This window comes from Pleurodeles waltl, chromosome 12, assembly GCF_031143425.1.
Source record: "Pleurodeles waltl isolate 20211129_DDA chromosome 12, aPleWal1.hap1.20221129, whole genome shotgun sequence".
In the NCBI taxonomy this organism is placed as follows: domain Eukaryota; kingdom Metazoa; phylum Chordata; class Amphibia; order Caudata; family Salamandridae; genus Pleurodeles; species Pleurodeles waltl.
This window is the reverse complement of record NC_090451.1, coordinates 676,217,054-676,236,912: the sequence shown is the minus strand read 5'-3', so window position 1 is coordinate 676,236,912 and position 19,859 is coordinate 676,217,054. Positions and strand designations below refer to the sequence as shown.

The 19,859-nt window shown below is 47.7% G+C and overlaps 1 protein-coding gene across 1 annotated transcript in view; it reads left to right on the top strand.

The window, feature by feature from the left end:
• Window positions 1-19,859, top strand: part of LOC138267215 (cytochrome P450 2J2-like) — a 131,149-nt gene that overhangs the window by 18,455 nt on the left and 92,835 nt on the right. The window contains exons 5-6 of the mRNA XM_069216070.1: window positions 15,198-15,266; window positions 16,211-16,373. Of these exons, the coding sequence (XP_069072171.1) occupies window positions 15,198-15,266; window positions 16,211-16,373 (232 nt within the window). The remainder of the gene's footprint in view (window positions 1-15,197; window positions 15,267-16,210; window positions 16,374-19,859) is intronic.

Sequence of the window (19,859 nt, the reverse complement as noted above, 5' to 3'; positions counted from 1 at the left end):
AGCATAAAGGTCTTTTAGTATTCCCTATAAAGTGAGATAAAAAGTCCCTGGGGTACAAACCTGTGATGGTTTTTACAGAACAGTCTTGTCTGGTGTTTTGGTAGTACCGACTGTGGTTAGAGAGGATGCAGATGAGGCCAGCCCAGCTCAGTTTTTCCTCTCATTCCTTTGATCCAAAACAGTGGGGATGATATGGCTTATGTTGTTCTGAGGTATCTACACTCATTATGAAAGGTTGGCCCAATGAAAAAGGTGTGGATGTAAATCTTAGACCTTAGTGGAAGGTACAAGATTAGTTGTCAGTTGAAGGTAAAGTTGTTTTGAGAAATGTTTTGGTGGTCCCCATTCAATTAAGACCCCGTCTCATTGCTTTGGCCAATGAATTATATCTTTGCTTAACTGGGACAAAAGAAAAACAGAGAATGTGTTATTTGTGGTTGGCTATTGACTATGATGTAGTAGTGGTTGTTCAGGAATGTCAGTTGTGTGGAAAAGAAGATAAATGGGGTCATAATGAACCCCGGCGGTTCTGCCCATCATGCCGGCGGCGAGTGAAAAGCCCGCCACCGGCATGGCGGGCTGAACTGCCATATAATGGACGCATGTGGCGGCCCTCCTCCAGCGCCAGACTGCCTCCGACAGGCAGCCTGACGGTGGAAAGAATCATTATCCGACAGGGCAGCGCTGCTGTCCTGCGGATAATGATCCCTATTGCCCCCAGTCTTTCCCTGGCGGGTTCCCCCGCCACAAAAAGGCTGGCGGAAGGGGTGCTCTGGGGCCCCTACACTTGGCATGGGCCGTGCAGGGGCCCCTTTGCAGTGCCCAATCGTGCAGGTCTGATCTGGGCAACGGGTGCAGCTGCACACGCCGCACAAAGGCATTGTGGAGCCGCCGGCAATGTCCTGGACAGGCATCCTGCTGGGCCTGCGGGCGGAAACAATGTTTCCGCCCGCCGGCCCAGCAAACTATTTTTATGCCGCCGGCGGGATCCTAGAGGGGCTGGTGGTCAATGAAATGACCGCCAGCCTGAACACAGAGGTAAAAACTGCTGTGTTCATAATGAGGGCCAAAACTTTAAATACATGTGTTATTCTTCCTCTTCCACTCCAAGTGGGACCCTAGCAAAAGGAATGGGTTGATTTAATAGGACCCATGTATAAGTTCCCTCAAACCGTGCATTATGCTGTTTATATTTTAGTAGATAATTACAGTAATTAAATTTTTTTAACTCTCTCACCACTGGCAATGTTCATGAATTCCTATAACAAGTTTTTCCTGTGAGAGTTTTCCCTTAGAATTTGTAAGTGATATATGGTTCCTAATTAATTTCTGGAGAAATGTCCATCCTTTTGTGATCCCCAAGTAACACCCAAGTTGAGCAGACCAACCACATTATCAAGGCGACAAATCAAATGGCCCCTAGGGTTTACTTAATTGTCCACCTCTGGGCTTACCTTACCACACCCACATAATAAAAGGCAGATATGTGTCGACCAAACTCCAGCCCCATTGGTTAAAAAAAGTGGTCAAGAGGTCCAAGGAGTTTCCATTGATGTTACCACTCATGTCTGGTGTGATGTGACTGTAAGGAACAGAGTTGAAAGGTACCAAGCTAAGATAAAGTGCTATTACGATCTAAGAAAATTTGCTACTCCCAGTAATCTCTCTGTTTGGGATCTTGTAAGGATTAAATGGCCCTACAACAAATTCAATGGTGACAAGTTTGAGAAACCAGTGAAGGTGATCAGAGCTTCCGGTTCTGCCACAATGCTCAGCAGTGGGGGTTGGTGGTATGTGTCACATGCCACGAAGGTTATACCTGATGACCAGACGTTGTCCAAACCTCTGAGACCATTATCTGGGTGCCTACAAGGGACAATTTCAGGGAGGCTGGGCCATCTTCTGGTGCCACTGCTCTGTCACCACTGGCAGAGACATTGTCTCATAATTGGCCAAGTTATTATTTTGATGCATGTAGGAAAACACCAATAAGGTAGAAGATGATGCTTTCACATAATGTGGGGATGCCTCTCCGATTCATTGACTGTTGACAGGACTGACTTTCTCCGAAGGGAGGGAGAAGATGTAGTGTTGACCTGCAGTTAGAAGGTAAATGTCTAGTCAAATAGTGGATTGTACATTGCCAGTATGTTAATTTCCTTGGTTGTCTTTCCTTTGCCTTCCTTTTGTTTCCTTTCTCATGTATCTGTGTGCATGAGGGCCTCTCACGTTGTTTCAGAATGTGACAGGGTCTGATGGTTGGTAGACAGCCATTATGGCATCCTGTGGCAAGATGCGGCGAGAGTTGCCATAAATGTTGTTCTCCTTACCTTGTGCCTGTGTTGTTACAACAGATACTCTAACAAATGGTATACCTCGGAAGTTGGAGCTATGCGGCTTTTGAATGGAAAATGTGTATCTAAATGGAGACAAAACTACTCTGAACAGTCTTGGAATATTTTTAAAGTACAGCTCAGGCAATACAAAGTCTATTACGTGTAACAAAAGCCCCTTTTATTTCTGAAAAAATATCATCCTCTTGTCAGCTTCTTTTTGTCCTGTCATTCATAATGCTGGAATGTTATTCATCATAAAGTAATAACACACATAAGATAGAGTAATGGAGCGCGGTGTGCTGTACACCCTCCAACACGAAACAAAACCATACTAACGTATGGTAAAGTAACTATTCCTTCATACTTTTCGCAACAGAAGATTCATATCTAAACAAAAGAACAGGAAGCAAAAAATATTTAGATGGAAAGGCCTTACCCACTCTTTTGTGACATGCTTCATCAATGGTCAGTCCTTCCCACTGTGCTAAGATGATACCAACATGCAACCTCGTTGACAGGGAGAGCAAAGTAAATATTCTTTTATTCATATAAAGGGTTCAGAATCTCAGACTAGCAAATTCATTTCCACAGGCACATCCGTCACAGAAACACCTTCTGAAACCCAACCCATATTCCCAGGGAGGCACGGAGCATGGTACTTGACAGAGGATTACATATCAAGGTGTGTACTTCCTTAACCACCCTGATGTGTTGCACTTTTTTTTTAAAATAGTGAAATATTGAAAGACCCAATAACCAATGAGGCCAGTCTTTTACCGTTTTCTGAGGAAGAGGCTGATCAGTGAACAACTTCTGAATTTCTGCAACCCCTATAGCCCTTGGTGCATGTTTCCTGAATGTCTACTACTGCATGATCACTACATATGTGAGGGAGTGCTGTCATAGACTTATGTCTATGGTACCTGTACCCACTATACACATGTTAAAATGTTAATCAACTCCAGAAACAGGAGATTACCAGCATCTGGGAAGGGGGAAGATCAGCAGGAAGTCTGACCTAAAGGTAGGTAAGGGGTATCTTCACCCAAACCTGCTCAGCTCCTGCAAGGACTAAGGAGGGTCATGATGGAGCTGTAATGTCCAGCTGTAGATATACTAGCTCAGTTTACATTTAAAAAATGGCTCACCTATTCATCCTCTCCCAGTGAACACATTCACTCTCAGCCCACATTCCAGACATAAAAAGCCATCAGGCCCCAGGTAAGAGAGAAGAAGCTGGTGCTAGTGGTACCTTTGTATATAGGTTAATGTTGCCATCACTATCATTCTGCTACAGCCTGGGTAGAGAATGCAGTAGCCACTCTGTAAAAGTGGAATGCACTTTGAGTTCACCCTCAGCACTAAGCTCTGTGGTCACTTATGTAAACAGAGAGACCCTTAGTGAGCACAAGTGATTTCACATTCACTGAGGTAAAATCAAAAAACTAAAGCAACCATCTAGTGACTTTCCAGAAAATCAACAAAAGGCAGGGAAGCTGGCTTTTCACAGCCATGGAGAACACACTTCTTGAAAACTTTAGGGAAAATCCTTCCCCTATTGCCCTCAAAGAGGAATGATCCTCAGTCATAGGACTCCTGATCCTATCTCGCTTGGATTATGGGAACAATGTTTACTTTGTACTCCCCATAAAACATCAACGCAAATTAAGATGTCTCTAAATTGCAGCGGCCCATATTGTACATCACCTATGAAAGTATAAACATCTTTCAGAAGCTCGTCCGTCTCTACATCAGATACTAATTATTCAAAGGGTCCAAAACATGGTGCGGTATTTTGGACTGGGACAAAATGTCTTTGCTCTCTGGTTGTCCAGTTTGCCCCATCTAGCATAAGATCTGGTTCTTACACTCCTCTGAAGATCCATTGATTTAAGAAAGTACAATGCTATAGAAGAGCTTTCAGAGTATTGGGGGCAAACTTGGGATGCTCATCCCCATCACCTGCATGTAATATTGGAGTATGATGTCTTTTGTAAAGCCTTTTTTGAAGTTTTTTTTTTGAAGAGAATACACTGTACTTACCCTGATGTCTTTAGGTCGAGCGCACAAGCACTTTTCGATCTGTTGTAAGTATTTGTGGGCTTTAACCACACCCACCTAAGGCCCATCACTTTCATTCGTTCCTGGGCTTGCCTTTAAAAATCCCTTGATGTCACTGGTAATTTCTTTACATTTGTCCCGCCTTGAGGCTGTTGTGTTACGCCTTGCAGACTGACACTGTTACATGGATTATTGTATGACTGCAGATATACTTCAGGGTGGGCTAACTACTTTTTATGTTGAGTGTAAGCTTTCGACCTCGTGTATACTTTTAGTATACTTCTTATGGCTTAAAGCAATTTCATTTGTTGGTTGCAGTGTCCTTTAAAAATTCTTGCTCACTAGTGGTTAGTTCTGCCTTTTTCTCCCTCCTTTTTCTGTTTCAGAGCAGTGAACAACTACTGTATTATTCTACTTTGGTTTCTTTATCTGTTGCTTTGACTGACTTTTTTTGTAATTTCTTTGTTGCTGACTTTTCACTGTGGGTGTTTTAGGCTGGTAGCTTCCTGCGTTTTATTGCAGCATTCCATTCCTCCCATCTCCTCCCATGTCGCTGACATTTGTTTTGGCTTTATTCCAGTGCTGTACTCGTTTACCTCTGGCTCCTAAAATATGCTTATTTTGCAAAGGAAATACCTGGTCCTTTAGCTCACTGCTCACGAAAGCCACAATATGCTCTTTCTCGTATAATGTAGCTAAACCTAAAAGCAATGGTGTGGAACTTGCTTTACCTTGTAGTCTCTCTCTCTCTCCAGGGCCCCTGGACATCACACACAGGGCACTGCATAGCTCCTTTATTGGAGCCAAAAATCTTTTCAGGCTGCTCCACTATTGTTAACTTCATTAGAGCTTTGCTGAAATACGAGGCAAAAACTCTTACAAGACTTTTCATTCTGTTAAAATAAACAGAAAATGCTTTTCCAGCCTTATTTTCAATTTATGTTCAGATGTTTCTGATGTCAGTAGCCACCAGTGACCACCAAAACATGGCAGAAAAAGACAAAAGTATGAGACAGGGTTGACCAATTTATGTGGCAAGAAAAGTCCAGTTCTGAATTCACAATGCCAATAGCTCTAACTCAAGAAAATGCAAGACCTATTGTATTGTAAATGCTTGTTTCTTTTGTCTCTCCCCTACTCGTTCCATGGGAGCCATGGCTCTCACAGCGCAAAGTCCTTTGGCAGTATTGGAATGCTCCTCACATTGTTCACACTGTTACCAATCTGTGTCATTTAAATTTTTCTTTCGGCACAACCCTTTGCGCTCCATGGCTTTCGAAAACCCTTTGTAATTGGTATATGCTTTACCTTAAAAACACCGGAATCCTCAAAGCGGCTGGCACAACAAGAAAACCAATACTTTAATATTCACTGCACTCAGGAAAGTCACTCCATAATGCTTTGCAGGGCAGTTGTTTTACAACCTGTGAAGCTCAGCCTGCTGGGGCTGCTGCTGCTGCTCTCTGTGGCTTCCTGCTGGCTCGGGTCCTGCCCTCTGCCTGGAAACTTTATAATCTCTGGCTTCTGCCTCCTGTTTCCTTCAGCATCGCTCGTTATACTCTGGGATTACAATGTTATAGCTGCTGGATGCCTGAACTCCCTGCCACCATGATCAGTGCGACTCACTTATATTTAAGGGCTTGCTAAATTTACATTTCTCACCTTGTGTTACAACTAATACAAACATCAAACATGGGGTATTGGCTATGGTTTTTATCCTAGTAATAGTAAATTTTTTCCTGCCTTATTTATTGGAAATTATGTGTTCACTTTCTTACTTTGATTTCTGTGTGTGGGTACATCTGTTTGCGCTCAAGGTTTTGTCTCAGTGCACAAGGCATGGCACTTAGTCCTGGCAATGGCAGTTTCAGAATCCCTCGTGCCCTCCTGCTCCAGGCGTCTGTCTGGTTTTCATAATTAATTCCCTTGGGCCCCCTTTCGTTTCCTTGTTGTGGCACTTGCTGTCCCAACTAGTGATGCACCAGCTGCGAGGGTCGCCCAAGGTTGCCTATCACAGATATCTGCTCGTGAATGACAACCGTTGATTGGCCAGGAGGCTGCTGCTGTTCTTTCTGGCCCCCTCTACATGGAGGATGACCTCTGCGACGACCTTTCTACTGATGCGTAAAAGGGCTCTCCCAGTCACTAAATAAATACGCAGTCGGCTTCTTGCTTTTCAGGGTTTTGGATAGGAAGACCTCGTGTTTTTATAAATTATAAATGAAGATTTCAGTAACACAGTCGTTTGTTTAAGGAAGTTAGGCCCTCATTACAACCCTGGCGGTCAGTGATAAAGCTGCGGTAACACCGCCAACAGGCCGGCGGTCAAAAAAATTGAATTATGACCACGGCGGAAACCGCCAACATAGACAGCCACTTTAACACACCGACTGCCATGGCAGTAGCAACAAGCACCGCAGCGGAAACCGCCAACAGCCAGGTGGAAGACAATGTCCTGCCCACCCTTTTACAACAAGCCAATCCGCCACCTTTTCTGGGGCGGTACCAACGCCATCAAAAGCACAGCGGAAACAGTACACAGAAGGGAAACGACTCACCTCTCGAAACTCAAGGAAGAACCACAACACCATGGAGCCTGAACTGCAGATCTTCCCCAGGCTGGTTTACCTCCATCTACACCAGGAAGACGAACGGCGGCGAAGACGACCACGGTGAGTACCGCACCTAGCACACAAGGGGGGGAGAGAGTGACACGCAACACCCCCACCAACTTATACACAAACAGAAGCAACAACAGTACATATCCACCCCGTACCCCTCAGGAATAACGCAAGGACAAAAGGAAGTGAGTAAAGTCAGTGTAATAACATAAACTTCAATAAATACGTCCTCAAAGCACAAAACAGTATGTAAAATATATACAAATGGAGAGACACTGCCCAGTCCAAATTGTCCGTGGCCCACAGGGCCATATCACATAGGTCAAGGCCCCACTTGACTCCTGCCTCAATACGGAGAGAACACTGCTGGGGCATCAGGTCGAAAATGCACATGCACCTCAGGGGGAATGGTGGGGGGGGGGGCACCTCAGCCGGAAGATGGTACAACGCCACTGCACCTAGAGGGGGCTACATGCCCTCTGTGATATCCTGGGGAGTGCAAAGCCACAGTCTTTCTAGTGGGTTGTGTGCCCACTTCTTGGTCTTGGGGAGTGCAAAGCCACAGTCTCTCTAGTGGGTGGCTTCTCCACTGGTCCTGGAGGGGGCCTTGTGCCCAGTGTGCTTCATCCTGGCAAGGAGTGGGTGAGTGGATGCCTTCTTCCACTGGTTCTGGAGGGGGCATTGTGCCCTGTGAAGCAGATCTTAGAGGGTGCAAGGTCACAGTCTCTCACCTGGGTGTCACACTTACAGTCTTTGCAGGGGCCAGGACGCACTACAGCCCATGGAGGCACGACTACACAGTGCCGGCCGGCGGTGACGGCTGCTCAGTAGTGGCGGTGCTGCCTGTGGTGGGGGGGAGGTCCAGCCCTTTTCCTGCAGCCTCGGATGGCTGCCCACTGTGGCTGCTGGCGGTGCAGGTGGCAGTGCTGGCGGCGGTGGGGGGAGGCTCCAGCCCTTCTCCCGAAGCCTCAGACGGCTGCCCACTGGGGCTGCTGCTGCCGGTGCAGGTGGCGATGCTGGCAGCGGTGCAGGTGGCGGTGCTGCCTGTGATGGGGGGAGGCTCTAGCCCTTCTCCCGCAGCCTCAGACAGCTGCCCACTGGGGCTGCTGCTGCTGGCAGTTTTGCTGGCGGAGGTGCAGGTGGTGGTGCTGCCTGTGGTGGGTAGAGGCTCCAGCCCTTCTCCCGCAGCCTCGGACAGCTGAAGTGCCATGGCTGGTGTATGTTCAGATGCTGCTCCAGCACCAGGCCTCCGGTGTCTGTGCCTTTGTCAATGACCTTGGCAGCTGGTGGTGCCTCCTTGCGTCTGGCAGCTGGTGGTGCCTTTGTGGATTTGACAGCAGGTGCTCCCTTTTTGCCCTTGGCAGTTGGTGCAGGCACACTGGCTGTGTGGACGGGTGTCCTCACGGAGCCTCTCAGAACTCGAGTGGCTGCAGAAACTACAGTGGTTGTGGTCTGGGTGGCTGAGGTGCTAGCCTGGGTCCTGACCACCCTGGCAAGAAGTGAAGGCCGGGGGGGTGGGGGAGGGAGGCTTCAGGGAAGAGGTCAAGGGTGGAGATGAAAAGCTTCTTGGGGACATTGGGCGAGGAAGAGGGTGAAGGTTTGGGAGTGGAGGAAGAGGGAGTGGTGGTAGTAGGTGCCTGCTGTGTTTGGGTGCAGGTGCATGGGCTGGATGCTGTTGTGAGGTGGATGGCTGTTGGTTGTCCGAGTGCTTGCGTTTGTGTACTTTAAGAGGAGGGGGCACAGACACAGTGGGAGAGGACACAGGGGACGTGTGCATGGATGTGGGGGTGGTGAAGCGAGGGGCATGTAGTGATAGGCCTGCTGATGATGGAGGTAGTGGATGAGGATGTTGTGCATGCAGGTGTGAGTGGAGATGCTACTGGGAGGGTGGTGGAGGAGGAGGGGGACACAGTGGGGGCAGTGGATGTTGGTGTGTCTGCATCTGGATGGTGCTTGTGTGAGTGCCTGTGGGATGAAGTGTGGTGCTTGTGTTTGCCTGAGCCACTTCTGTGTGTTGATGTGGGTGCATGCTGGTCTGAAGGTGTGCTTGGGATAGGCTGGGGTTGAGGGGAATGGGACTGGCTAGAGAAAGGAGGGGGGAGGCTAGAGACAGGGACAATGGCTGCCATCAGTGAGTTGGCCAGAGCCTGGAATGATCTCTGTTGGGCCGCCACGTCAGAGGGAATGCCCTCCAGGAATGCATTTGTTTGTTGCAAATGCCCTGCCAGACCCTGGATAGCATTCACTATGGTTGACTGCCCAGCAGAGATGGATCGCAGGAGGTCAATAGGCTGCTCAAAGAGGCAGCAGGGCTGACTGGGGCAGGGCCTGAGGTGCCTGGGGCGAAGGAGATGCCCACCCTCCTGGGTGAGCGGGCACGGGAAACACGCTATGGGGCTGCTGGGAGAGCGGTGCTGGTACGGGGTGGCGTCTGTACCTGTAGTTGGGGTGGGCACAGAGGTACAGCCACTGAGCTTCCATCAGAGGAGGTGATGCTGTCTGAACTGCCCCCCCCTGTCTACGCCTTGGTGCTCCCCTCGCCCTCCATCCCACTGGTGCCCTCTCCGTTGGTGGATTCGGCGTCATGGGCCATGTGGGATGCAGCTCCCTCCGTCATCAGTGCCTCTGCTCCTCCGCCAGATGATGCTAATGCACACAAGAACAGGGTGACAAAACAGAAAGTGGGGGAGAGACAGAGGATACACTTGGTCAGTGCCAGCAACAACACCATCGTTGGCATGCACAACACACTCACACACAGGGAACAGCCCTATGCACTAGGCCATGCACTACCAGTTACAATGCTCGTCACAAGGCCATGGAGTACAATACCTAACAACAATAGCAGCACAGCAGATACCCACAGGACCCTGCCCAGTAGTAGTTGTCCACTGGCATATTTGGGGTTGGAGTGCATCAGACCCTGCCCATCATGGAACCTACCCTGCCATGTTCATCCTGGCTTAGAGTCACCCACAAACCCACATCCCCCACCCTGATAACACCTCAACACGCGCTATTTTCTGATTCTGAAACTGTACTCACCCCCTTGTGGCTGCTGTGATGCCTTCAAGCGCCCATCCAACTCCCGATAGGCCACTGGCAGGATGTGGAACATCAGGGGGGTCAGGGTACGATGGGCACCCCTTCCTCATTAGGAGGCTATCCCCAGCTGGGTCTCCGCCGTCTTCCTTGCCCAGCAGTCCAGGTCCTCCCACCGTTTGCGACAGTGGGTGCTCCGCCTGTCAAAGACCCCCAGGGTCCCCACCTCCTTGGAGATGGCACGCCAAATGCACTTTTTCTGATGGGCGCAGACCTGCAGAAAAAGATACATAAACAACAGGGATTAGTCATACCGTCCGGACTGTCACACTCATGGCCTACCATATCCCTCCCATCCCCTTACGCACATACATTGACCACCATACATGCAGCACTTTGCCCAGGACCCATCAGCCACCCTCCTTTACACAAGGCTTACACACACAGCACTCCATGCATTCATGCCCCATGCATCGTGCTCACAGTGTACTAACCTGTTGGTCTGGAGGACCATAAAGTAAATGGTACTGGGGTGGGACCCCATCCACTAGTCACTCCAACTCCTCCGAAGTGAAGGCAGGGGCCCTTTCCCAAGACACTCGAGCCATGGTTGCTTCCAGACACAGGTCACAGCAGCACTTGCAGTGTAGGTCCTCTCCTCTTGAAGGTCAGGTAGCAAGTGAGTGAACAGATAGAAAATGGCGGCCACGTCCGTGGCGGTGGGTACCGTCACCGCCGGGGTACATCACTATTGGCCACTGGAACCCATAGGGCCCAATGATAACCAATGAGGTGTTGCACGGCGGTCCTCAACGGCGTATGTCGTCAGCGGAATTACCTCATTTCCACTTGTCCCTCCACACAGGTCAGGCGGCTGACATTTCGGGGTGGGGCGGGGCAGGCACAGCAGACATAGGCACATTTACGGAATTACACGTTCACATACTGTTTCTGTCAGAACATGCAAGGCATTTTACTCTGAGGATATGTTTGGATATGACCATCTGTTTAACGCTTTTCACCCTAGAGTTCAACCGCTGCAGATAAATAGGAGATGGAGATATCCCCCGTGTACAGACCCCTGGTGGACCTGGCAATGATGGAGGACAGGCGCATTATCTTCACCTACAGACTTGATAGGGCCACAATCCAAGAGCTGTGTGCCCAATTGGAGCCAGACCTGATTTCTGCTATATGTCACCCCACTGGGATTCCCCCCTCTTGTGCAAGTCCTGTCAGTGCTCCATTTCTTGGCAAGTGGCTCCTTCCAAGCGACAGTGGCCATGGCGGCTGGGATGTCCCAGCCTATGTTCTCAAACATGCTGAGCAGAGTGTTGTCTGCCCTGATGAAACACATGCCCAGCTACATCGTTTTCCCCCAGGTGGAGGATTTGGCCACAGTGAAGGCTGACTTCTATGAACTGGGACGTATCCCCAACATCATTGGTGCTATTGATGGTACACATATTGCCTTTGCCCCCCCCCCCTCACCCTGGGGAAATAAACAGGTGTACAGAAATCAAAAGAGCTATCACTCTATGAATGTGCAGATAGTGTGCCTGGCGGACCAGTACATCTCCCATGTGAATGCAAAGTATCCTGGGTCTGTGCATGATGCCTTTATCCTGAGGAATAGCAGCATCCCATATGTAATGGTTCAACTCCGGAGGCACAGGATGTGGCTAATAGGTGAGCCCATGGTTCCCACCCAGTGTATGTTGGTATATGGGTGTGGGGTTGGCCCTAAGGGTGAGTGTCTGGCTAACCGGTATCCCTCGATATTTACAGGTGAATCTGGTTACCCCAACCTCTCATGGTTACTGACCCCAGTGAGGAATCCCAGGAAAAGGGCAGAGAACGTTACAATGAGGCACATGGGCGAGCAAGGAGGATCATTGCGCGCACCTTTAGCCTCCTGAAGGCCAGGTTCAGGTGCCTCCATCTAACTGGTGGATCCCTGTGATACTCACCCAAGAAGGTCTGCCAGATTATCGATGCATGTTGCACTACCTGGCCTTGAGACGCCAGGTGCCTTTTCTGCAGGAGGAGGAGGCTGGAGGTGGTCGTGTGAAACCGGTGGAGCCTGTGGACAGTGACAAAGAGGAGGCAGAGGATGTGGACAACAGAACAACTAAAATACAACAGTACTTCCAGTGACACACAGGTAAGACACTGTAACCTCACCTTCCATTGCTGCTTTGTGAAGTGATTTTTCTATGGCTGGCTGCTGTTCACACTACAAGGGCCACTTATTGTACCCTTTAACATGTCTATTTGCAGATATTTGTGCCCTCCTTCTGGCTCCTGGTGTATTTACTGCAGCACATTATAGTTCATAAGTACGTATACATCACTGTACAGTCTATTTGCAATGTTTAATGAGTGTTAAAAAACGACATCCTTAAATCATATGACATATTCCATACTTGTTTTTTCCAAGGGTGTTTATTTCAGTGTTGAGAAGTAAATGGGGATGTGCAATGGGCTTCGGTGATGGTGGAGGAAAGTCTAGGATAGGGTCCAGTCTATTTGTTTCACAGGTGCATTGTCCAACGGGGCATAGGAAGGGGAGCAATGGAAGTTCAAGGTGGACAGGGTGACAGGGTGGGACACAAGGGTGACATTCAGGAGAGTCTTATTTCCTGGCAGGGGTTTTGGCAGTGTTCTCTGGCTTCTTCCTGGATCGCAGTGCCCATTTGCGGGGTGGTTCTCCTTCTGCAGGGGGTGGGGTGCTGGTGGCCTGTTGTTCCTGTGGTGGGGCCTCCTGTCCACTAGCGTCAGCGGAGGTGGAAGGCTGTTCATCGGTGTGGCTTGTGTCAGGGGCCCGTTGGTGTGCCACTGCCTCCCTCATTGTGTTGGCCATGTCAGCCAGCACCCCTGCAATGGTGACCAGGGTGGTATGGACCTCCCTCAGGTCCTCCCTGATCCCCAGGTACTGTCCCTCCTGCTGCCGCTGGGTCTCCTGCAACTTGACCAGTATCTGGCCCATAGTCTCCTGGGAATGGTGGTATGCTCCCAGGATGTTGGTGGGTGCCTAGTGGAGAGTCGGTTCCCTGGGCCTGTCCTCCCCCTGTCGCACTGCAGTCCTCCCAGCTTCCCTGTTGTCCTGTGCCTCTGTCCCCTGAACCATGTGCCTACTACCACTGACCCCAGGTCCCTGATGGTCCTGTGTTTGTGGGGTTGCCTGGGGTCCCTGTAGTGGTGGACACACTGCAGATTGACTTGTCCTGGGGACAGTGGTCTGGGCCCGCTGGGTGGGTGCTGTGCTAGTGATTCCTGAGGGGGGAGGCTCTGTGGTGGTATGGGAATGTGTGTAACCGAATTTCCAGAGGAGCCTGATAGGCCAGTTTGGTCATCCTGATCCAGGCATGCAGAGCTGCTGTGCGAGTGGTGATTTGGTGGGCAAGGTGATTGTCTCAAGTGTGCATGCTTTGGTGATGGGTGTCCATGCATTAGTGTTGCATGCAGGGCTTGGTTGTGGGAGGGGTGGGTTGTGATGGTGGAGTGTGTGGGAGGTGGTGGAATGATGGGAGTGAGGGTGAGGGGGAAGGTGAAGGTGAAGGTGGGGGTATGTGATGGCATGCAGGTGGGGGGGGTGAAATTAGTAAAGATTTGACTTACCAGAGTCCAGTCCTCCTGCTACTCCTGCCAGGCCCTCAGGATGCATGATCGCCAAGACTTGTTCCTCCCATGTAATTAGTTGTGGGGGAGGAGGTGGGGGTCCACCGCCAGTCCTCTGTACAGCTATATCTGGTGTCTTGCATCCACAGAATGCACCTTCCCCCATAGGTCGTTCCACCTCTTCCTGATGTCATCCCTTTTTCTGGGGTGCTGTCCCACGGTGTTGACCCTGTCCACGACTCTCTGCCATAGCTCCATCTTCCTAGCGATGGATGTCTGCTGCACCTGTGATCTGAATAGCTGTGGCTCTACCCGGATGATTTCCTCCACCATGACCCTTAGCTCCTCCTCAGAGAACCTGGGGTGTCATTGTGGTGCCATGGGTGTAGTGTGTGTGAGGGTCTGTGGGGTGATGTGTTGGGGTGTGTGCTGTGAGGTGCTTGGATCGTGTATGGGTGATGGTGTTCTGCGACTCTGGTTCTGTGGGTGCTCCTGGTGTGTGTGTCTCTCTCTGTTGTAAATTGTTTGTAGTGGTAAGGGTTGTGGGTAATGTGGGTGTGTGTTTTATAGCGGTGTGGGTGTGTGGGTTTGGTGTGTGAATGGGTGTCAGGTGTGTGTAGTTTGAATTGACCTATGTAGTGTTGTTTTGTTACAGTGTGTGTATTTTGAGCGCTGCGGTATGTCCCGCCAATGGTTTACCGCGGTTGAATGTCAGTCGTGGTGATTCGTGGGTTATAATGCTGTGGTCGTATTTCTGTGGCATAACGGTGTGGGTTTTGGTACCGCCATTTTATCACTGACCTTTGGGCTGGCAGACTTGTGTGTGTGTCTGTATAGTGGCATATTTCTATGTGTGGGTCATAATACGGGTGGCGGTATACCGCTGCGGTCGCAGTATGTTGGTGGCAGTCAGCATGGCGGTAAGCGTCACAATGTCATAATGAGGGACCAAATCTGCTATTTAATGTTTTGTGGTTTGGGATGAAATTCCGCCAGACAACACCACAAGCTAGCCGGTCTTTCTTCTCAAAGCTTTTACTGTGTTAAGTTGTCTGTGGCTTAAAGGTGCACTGAGAAACCTCTCAATTAAAATACATTCACCGACTAACTCAGAATAAGTAAAACTATTATGTGAATGGAGTTTGACAGAATAAATTGATCAGCCATGTGTAACATTTAAAAGCGGGTGAAATAGCTCATCGGATTGCTATACCCACTTAAAAGGTGTTGAAGCTTTTGGGTTTTATTTATCCATTATAATACTTAAATAAAAATAAAAATGTGCAGGTGCCTAATTAGGGAGCCTCTACTGCTGCAGACCATGGTTGCTGTTCCAAGGCTTGCCAAGTCTTGATTCTACCTCATGACCACTTTTTCCAGCCAGACAAAACTTCTTGTATCTTTATCTCACTCCTGCAGTTTGTTTTCACCCCCCAATTCTCCCTTTGGCCAGTTTTCCTATTTTAGTCTACCTTCTTTTTACTACCTTTTTGGCATTTCTCTTTGTTGCTTTCAGCCAAAGGCAGATGATGAAAAATATATTGTGGTTCCAGAAATGGGTGGTGGTGCCTTCCACCTGCACAAAGTAAGCTTTAGATATCGGTCATGGATTTGAGTTACATCAGGGCTGATTTTGCCCTTTTATTCGTCTGAGGTCCACTGAAGGTGTAGTGTTAAGTTTGGTAATAGTAATAACTTTGATTACGGCATTAGAATACTCCAGCGATAAGTTCCGCTTGAAACAGATTTTGGGGTGTACTTTTTTTTTTTGTATCTCATTTGATTGGAGGAGGTTATCCTCAGACTAAAAAAATACTGGTGTGGGGGCAAGATGCATATGTAACTACAGTGTCAGTAGACATCGCAACACAGTATTCCAGTCAGCAGCACAGCAGACCAGATGCTCGTTTTCATACCAACTTGCACCATACCCTCTCTGCACAGACACTGTTTAAAACAGCACAACCTACAGTAACATTATGTGTTTATTTTAGTGTGTTGCTGACAAGATTTTTACTTTGCCAGAGTAACTGTTGAGTGTGTATAAAAGTTGTAATTGCTTTCGGGATTTTTGCAGTTATATGCAGGGCCCCTGGAATTATGTGGCAGGAAAGGACTAAATTATGAGGCAGGGTTGACCAACGTATGTGGCAAGAAAAGTCCAATTATGTATTTACAACGCCAATAGATTTACTCAGGCAAATGTAAGACCTATTGCATTGCAAATGCTTGTGATTGGCTGCTCTTGTCGGGTCCTTGGTGACAGGTTGGGTGTCTTTACCTTTTTTTGTGCAATGATGCCTATTGTGACTGTGCACTTTAGAAGAAATAAGTAAACAGAAACAACTTGACAGCCATTGTAAACATATGGGTTCATACTGATATAGCAGCAAATAGAACTATGACATTTCTGGAGTTCTGGGAGATGTTTACTTAGTAAATGGATCTTGACGTGTGTAGAAAATCTTTCTGTAGAAATTGTTGAGATGCTTTCAACTCAACTAAATTTGGGTTATGTGTGTTTTTCAGATTCATCGAAAATATGGTGACATGTGTACCATCTTTTTGGGTCGCACCCCTGTTGTGATACTCAACGGTTACCAGGTGGTCAAAGAGGCCTTTGTGCAATCTGCTGTAGAGTTTGCAGGCCGACCAGTTATGCCCATCTTGGAGTGGTTTCTTCATGGTCGTGGTGCGTTCTAAACCTCTATTATCTCCTATATTAAAGAGGAATGATGAACTAACACCTTCCTGCTGGATTCTCCGCAGCTCTGTATTAATTATTTTAAAAATCCATTTACTCCGGTGTCACTAGTTTTGCATCCATTACTACTTGTGTGATACTGGGGAACACTTGCCTCCCCCTGTGCAGTTACATTAACCAGACGCTATAATTTTTTTGTTTTAATCTGTTTATTGTTGTTTTTCAGTGGAAACATTTCTCATTACATCATTCTCTCCTGTCAGTACTTACAATGACAATGTGAGCGGGGGTATACATTTCTCACTCATCAGTAACTAAAGTCAGTTTGGCATAGATTGTCATTTGTACATCAACCCTGTCAAGTGCCAATAACATGCTTAGTCTTCATACCCGCTTGTTGACACTGGCCAATTTGCTGTATAATTCCTCGGAATGGGTGCGCAGATATCTTACTTTTCATCAATTAGCATCACAATAGGAATAACTATATGATTTCCAGCATCCGCAACAATTCACAATACATTTTCATATCTAACCAAAACATTTCTAGCAACACATTCCAACAGCAAAAATGTAAAGGTAAAACAAGAACCTCCAGGTCTACGTTGGTTTCTTTATGTTACCATTCCTTACAGCACACTGTGGATGGATCGGTGTCCTCTAAATAGTGCATTTCAACTATGACCAGGGCACCTGCTGTAGTCACTAATACCTGCCAGTGAGCCCCCTGCGTATACGACTAAGGGTGCCCGCTCTGCTCCTTTCGTTTTGCTTCTGTGGGTTGGAATCACCATCATCCATGCTTGTCTACGTGTCTGTGAGGTCTGTACTTAGTCCCGCTACTAATGCATTCCACCCACTGACCATGGGGTGCCTACATATACCCATTGCGTCTTCATGGCTCAGTGCTGCTCTCTCAGCCTGTGCCCAGTTCATCAATGAGTGGAGCCAAGCCCTTAAGTGCTGTGGACCTAGTGACTTTTTCTGGTGTGTGATTAGACGCTTAGCTATCAGGAGCCCCTAATCAATAAATCAAGAAGTGGGCTTATGTTTCTTGCTCCTCTGGTATAGATCTAGTATCCATACCTCCCACGTACCAGGGATGCTTCTGTCTGTGCAATGCATTAGGTGCCTCAATACCCTGTCCCAGTATGACTGCAGGGGTGTGCAGTCGTACATGTGAACTATGTTCGCATTGTTCAGTTCACAGCACGGGCATCTTAGCCTGCTTAGACAGCTTAGCAGACAGTGAAAAGCACGACGGGTGCAACTGCACCCGTCGCACCCCCGCAACACCGCCGGCTCCATTCGGAGCCGGCTTCTGTGTTGCAGGGCTCCTTCCCGCTGGGCCGGCGGGCGCTACCTTGGGTAGCGCCCGCCGGCCCTGCGGGAAGGTCAGAATGGCACCAGCGGTCTTTTGACCGCGGTGCGGCCAAATGGCGGTTCCCGCCAGGCGGGCGGCAACCGCCGCCCGCCGGGGTCAGAATGACCCCCCAAGTTATTTGCTAAATGTGCTGAAGAAAAAAAGAGTAGTATTAACACCAGTCAGTCAAAAATGATTTCTATTTAGACCCTGGTCTTTAAACAACAGCAAAAATGATATACACTGTGATTTGTTTTACAGTGGTTAAACAAACTACCATATGCACCATAAATACTCAATATTACAGATCACAAAAATACTAATATATTTAATAGTAGATACGAGTGTGCCACAAACAAAATGTATGCCTAAAAGTATTAGCCATGGATAAGTTATTAAACAACCTAAAACCGGGATAAAAATTCCCTCACAGCAGCCATAAATCTTCCCAAGGCACAAATCACATCCAGGAATCTCATATCTATTAAAAGAGCAGGTGCTTGCGTGCAATCCCGAATGTTGCAGTTTAAAAAGAGTGGCTTTAAAACCTTTTTCGTATTGACCACAGCTTTGCACACTCCAAAAAACATTTACCTAATAAACCACATGTGGATGTTCCCTGTGCATCTAGCATTGCCATTTGTACCTCATTGCTTTGATAGCAGGGATTTAGGCCAGTTCTTAGCGTTAGTACCTCATATCTAAGATTGTGTTTTATTAATGCCTCTATAATGGGAACCATTCTTAATTTTGCCATGAGTCATATAAGAATTGGGTGGATAACTTACCCTTGAGGTACCCCATGCCATGATCTCTGTTTACATTTGCCGCTAAAGTGCAAAGTTCCCTCTTTGTGGTCTTGATTACCAGATCTTGTCTATCTATATTCGGCCCTATACTCCTAAATATGCCCCCCAGTTTTTCTCTGACACCCTTGGCGCATTTCAGTTCACTGATTGTGTTTCAGTTCACTGTGTAATCACATTTTTACATTGTATCCCTACCTTTTGCCTATCACCTGTTGTTAGGAGAGGCCAGAATCTCGCCACCACCTCACCGGCTAAGCGACTCCAAGAGGGTAATCCTGTTTCCATCCTTATAGCCTGTATCATTGTTGTCTAGGCTTGGGTAATGACAACAGGCTTTTTACAAATTTAGCCTCTTCTTACTCCTAATACTGCTTACCACTTGGGTTTAGCAATTCAACCCCGTAGTGGAGTTCCAGGTGAACCAGAGCTGCATATGCATTTCGCATAGGTCTTAAAGCCATACCAATTTATTTAATCTTTGCTACATTTTTTAAGGCCACTTACTGAGCCCATTACTCTTGTTTTTAATGCTTCTATGTCCTTTTTCCACAATAGCTTATTTTCAAACCATACTTCTAAGTATTTATGTTTAGCTTACTGTCTCTGGTTTAATAGTACCTAGGTGCCATGTATATTTGACAATCTTTTCCCCAAATACTATCCCTTTCATTATATCTATGTTTACCACTAGTGTTTTCTTGTTGCAGTATTCCATTAAAATATCAAGTTTTTTTTGTAGGCCTATTTCAGTCATATCCACAACGACTAGATTATCAGCATATAATAAGCAATTATAATGTGTGCTATTCATTTTGGGGCTTAACCCTCTTGCTGCAGCGAGTACTGATGGAAAATCTGCTATAAACATGGAGAAAAGCAGAGGAATCAGGACACAGCCCTGGTGCAGCCTGTTTTCGATTTGTATTTTCTGGGACAGGCTTTCTTCGGTATCCATTCTTACCTGAGCCTGGTTCTGATAATGATGTTCTTTTAAAATTGCCAACAAGCTCCTAAGGATGCCTGACTCGTTAATGTTTCCCATAGGCTGTGCCAATCCACTGAATCAAATGCTGCACGGAAATCAACGAAGCAGCAGAAAGGGGATTCCCTTTGTTCCACCAACTTCAGTGCAAGAGCCCATAGGTCAAAACAGTGATCTGTCGTTCAGTGGCCCTCCTGGAACCCCCCTTTTCTAATGGGGCTATATTAGGCTGGTTGGCCCATTCCTTGAGCCTCCCCAAGAACACTTTTGAAAACCGTTTTACACCCACATCAAGGAAGTTAATTAATCTATCATGTTTT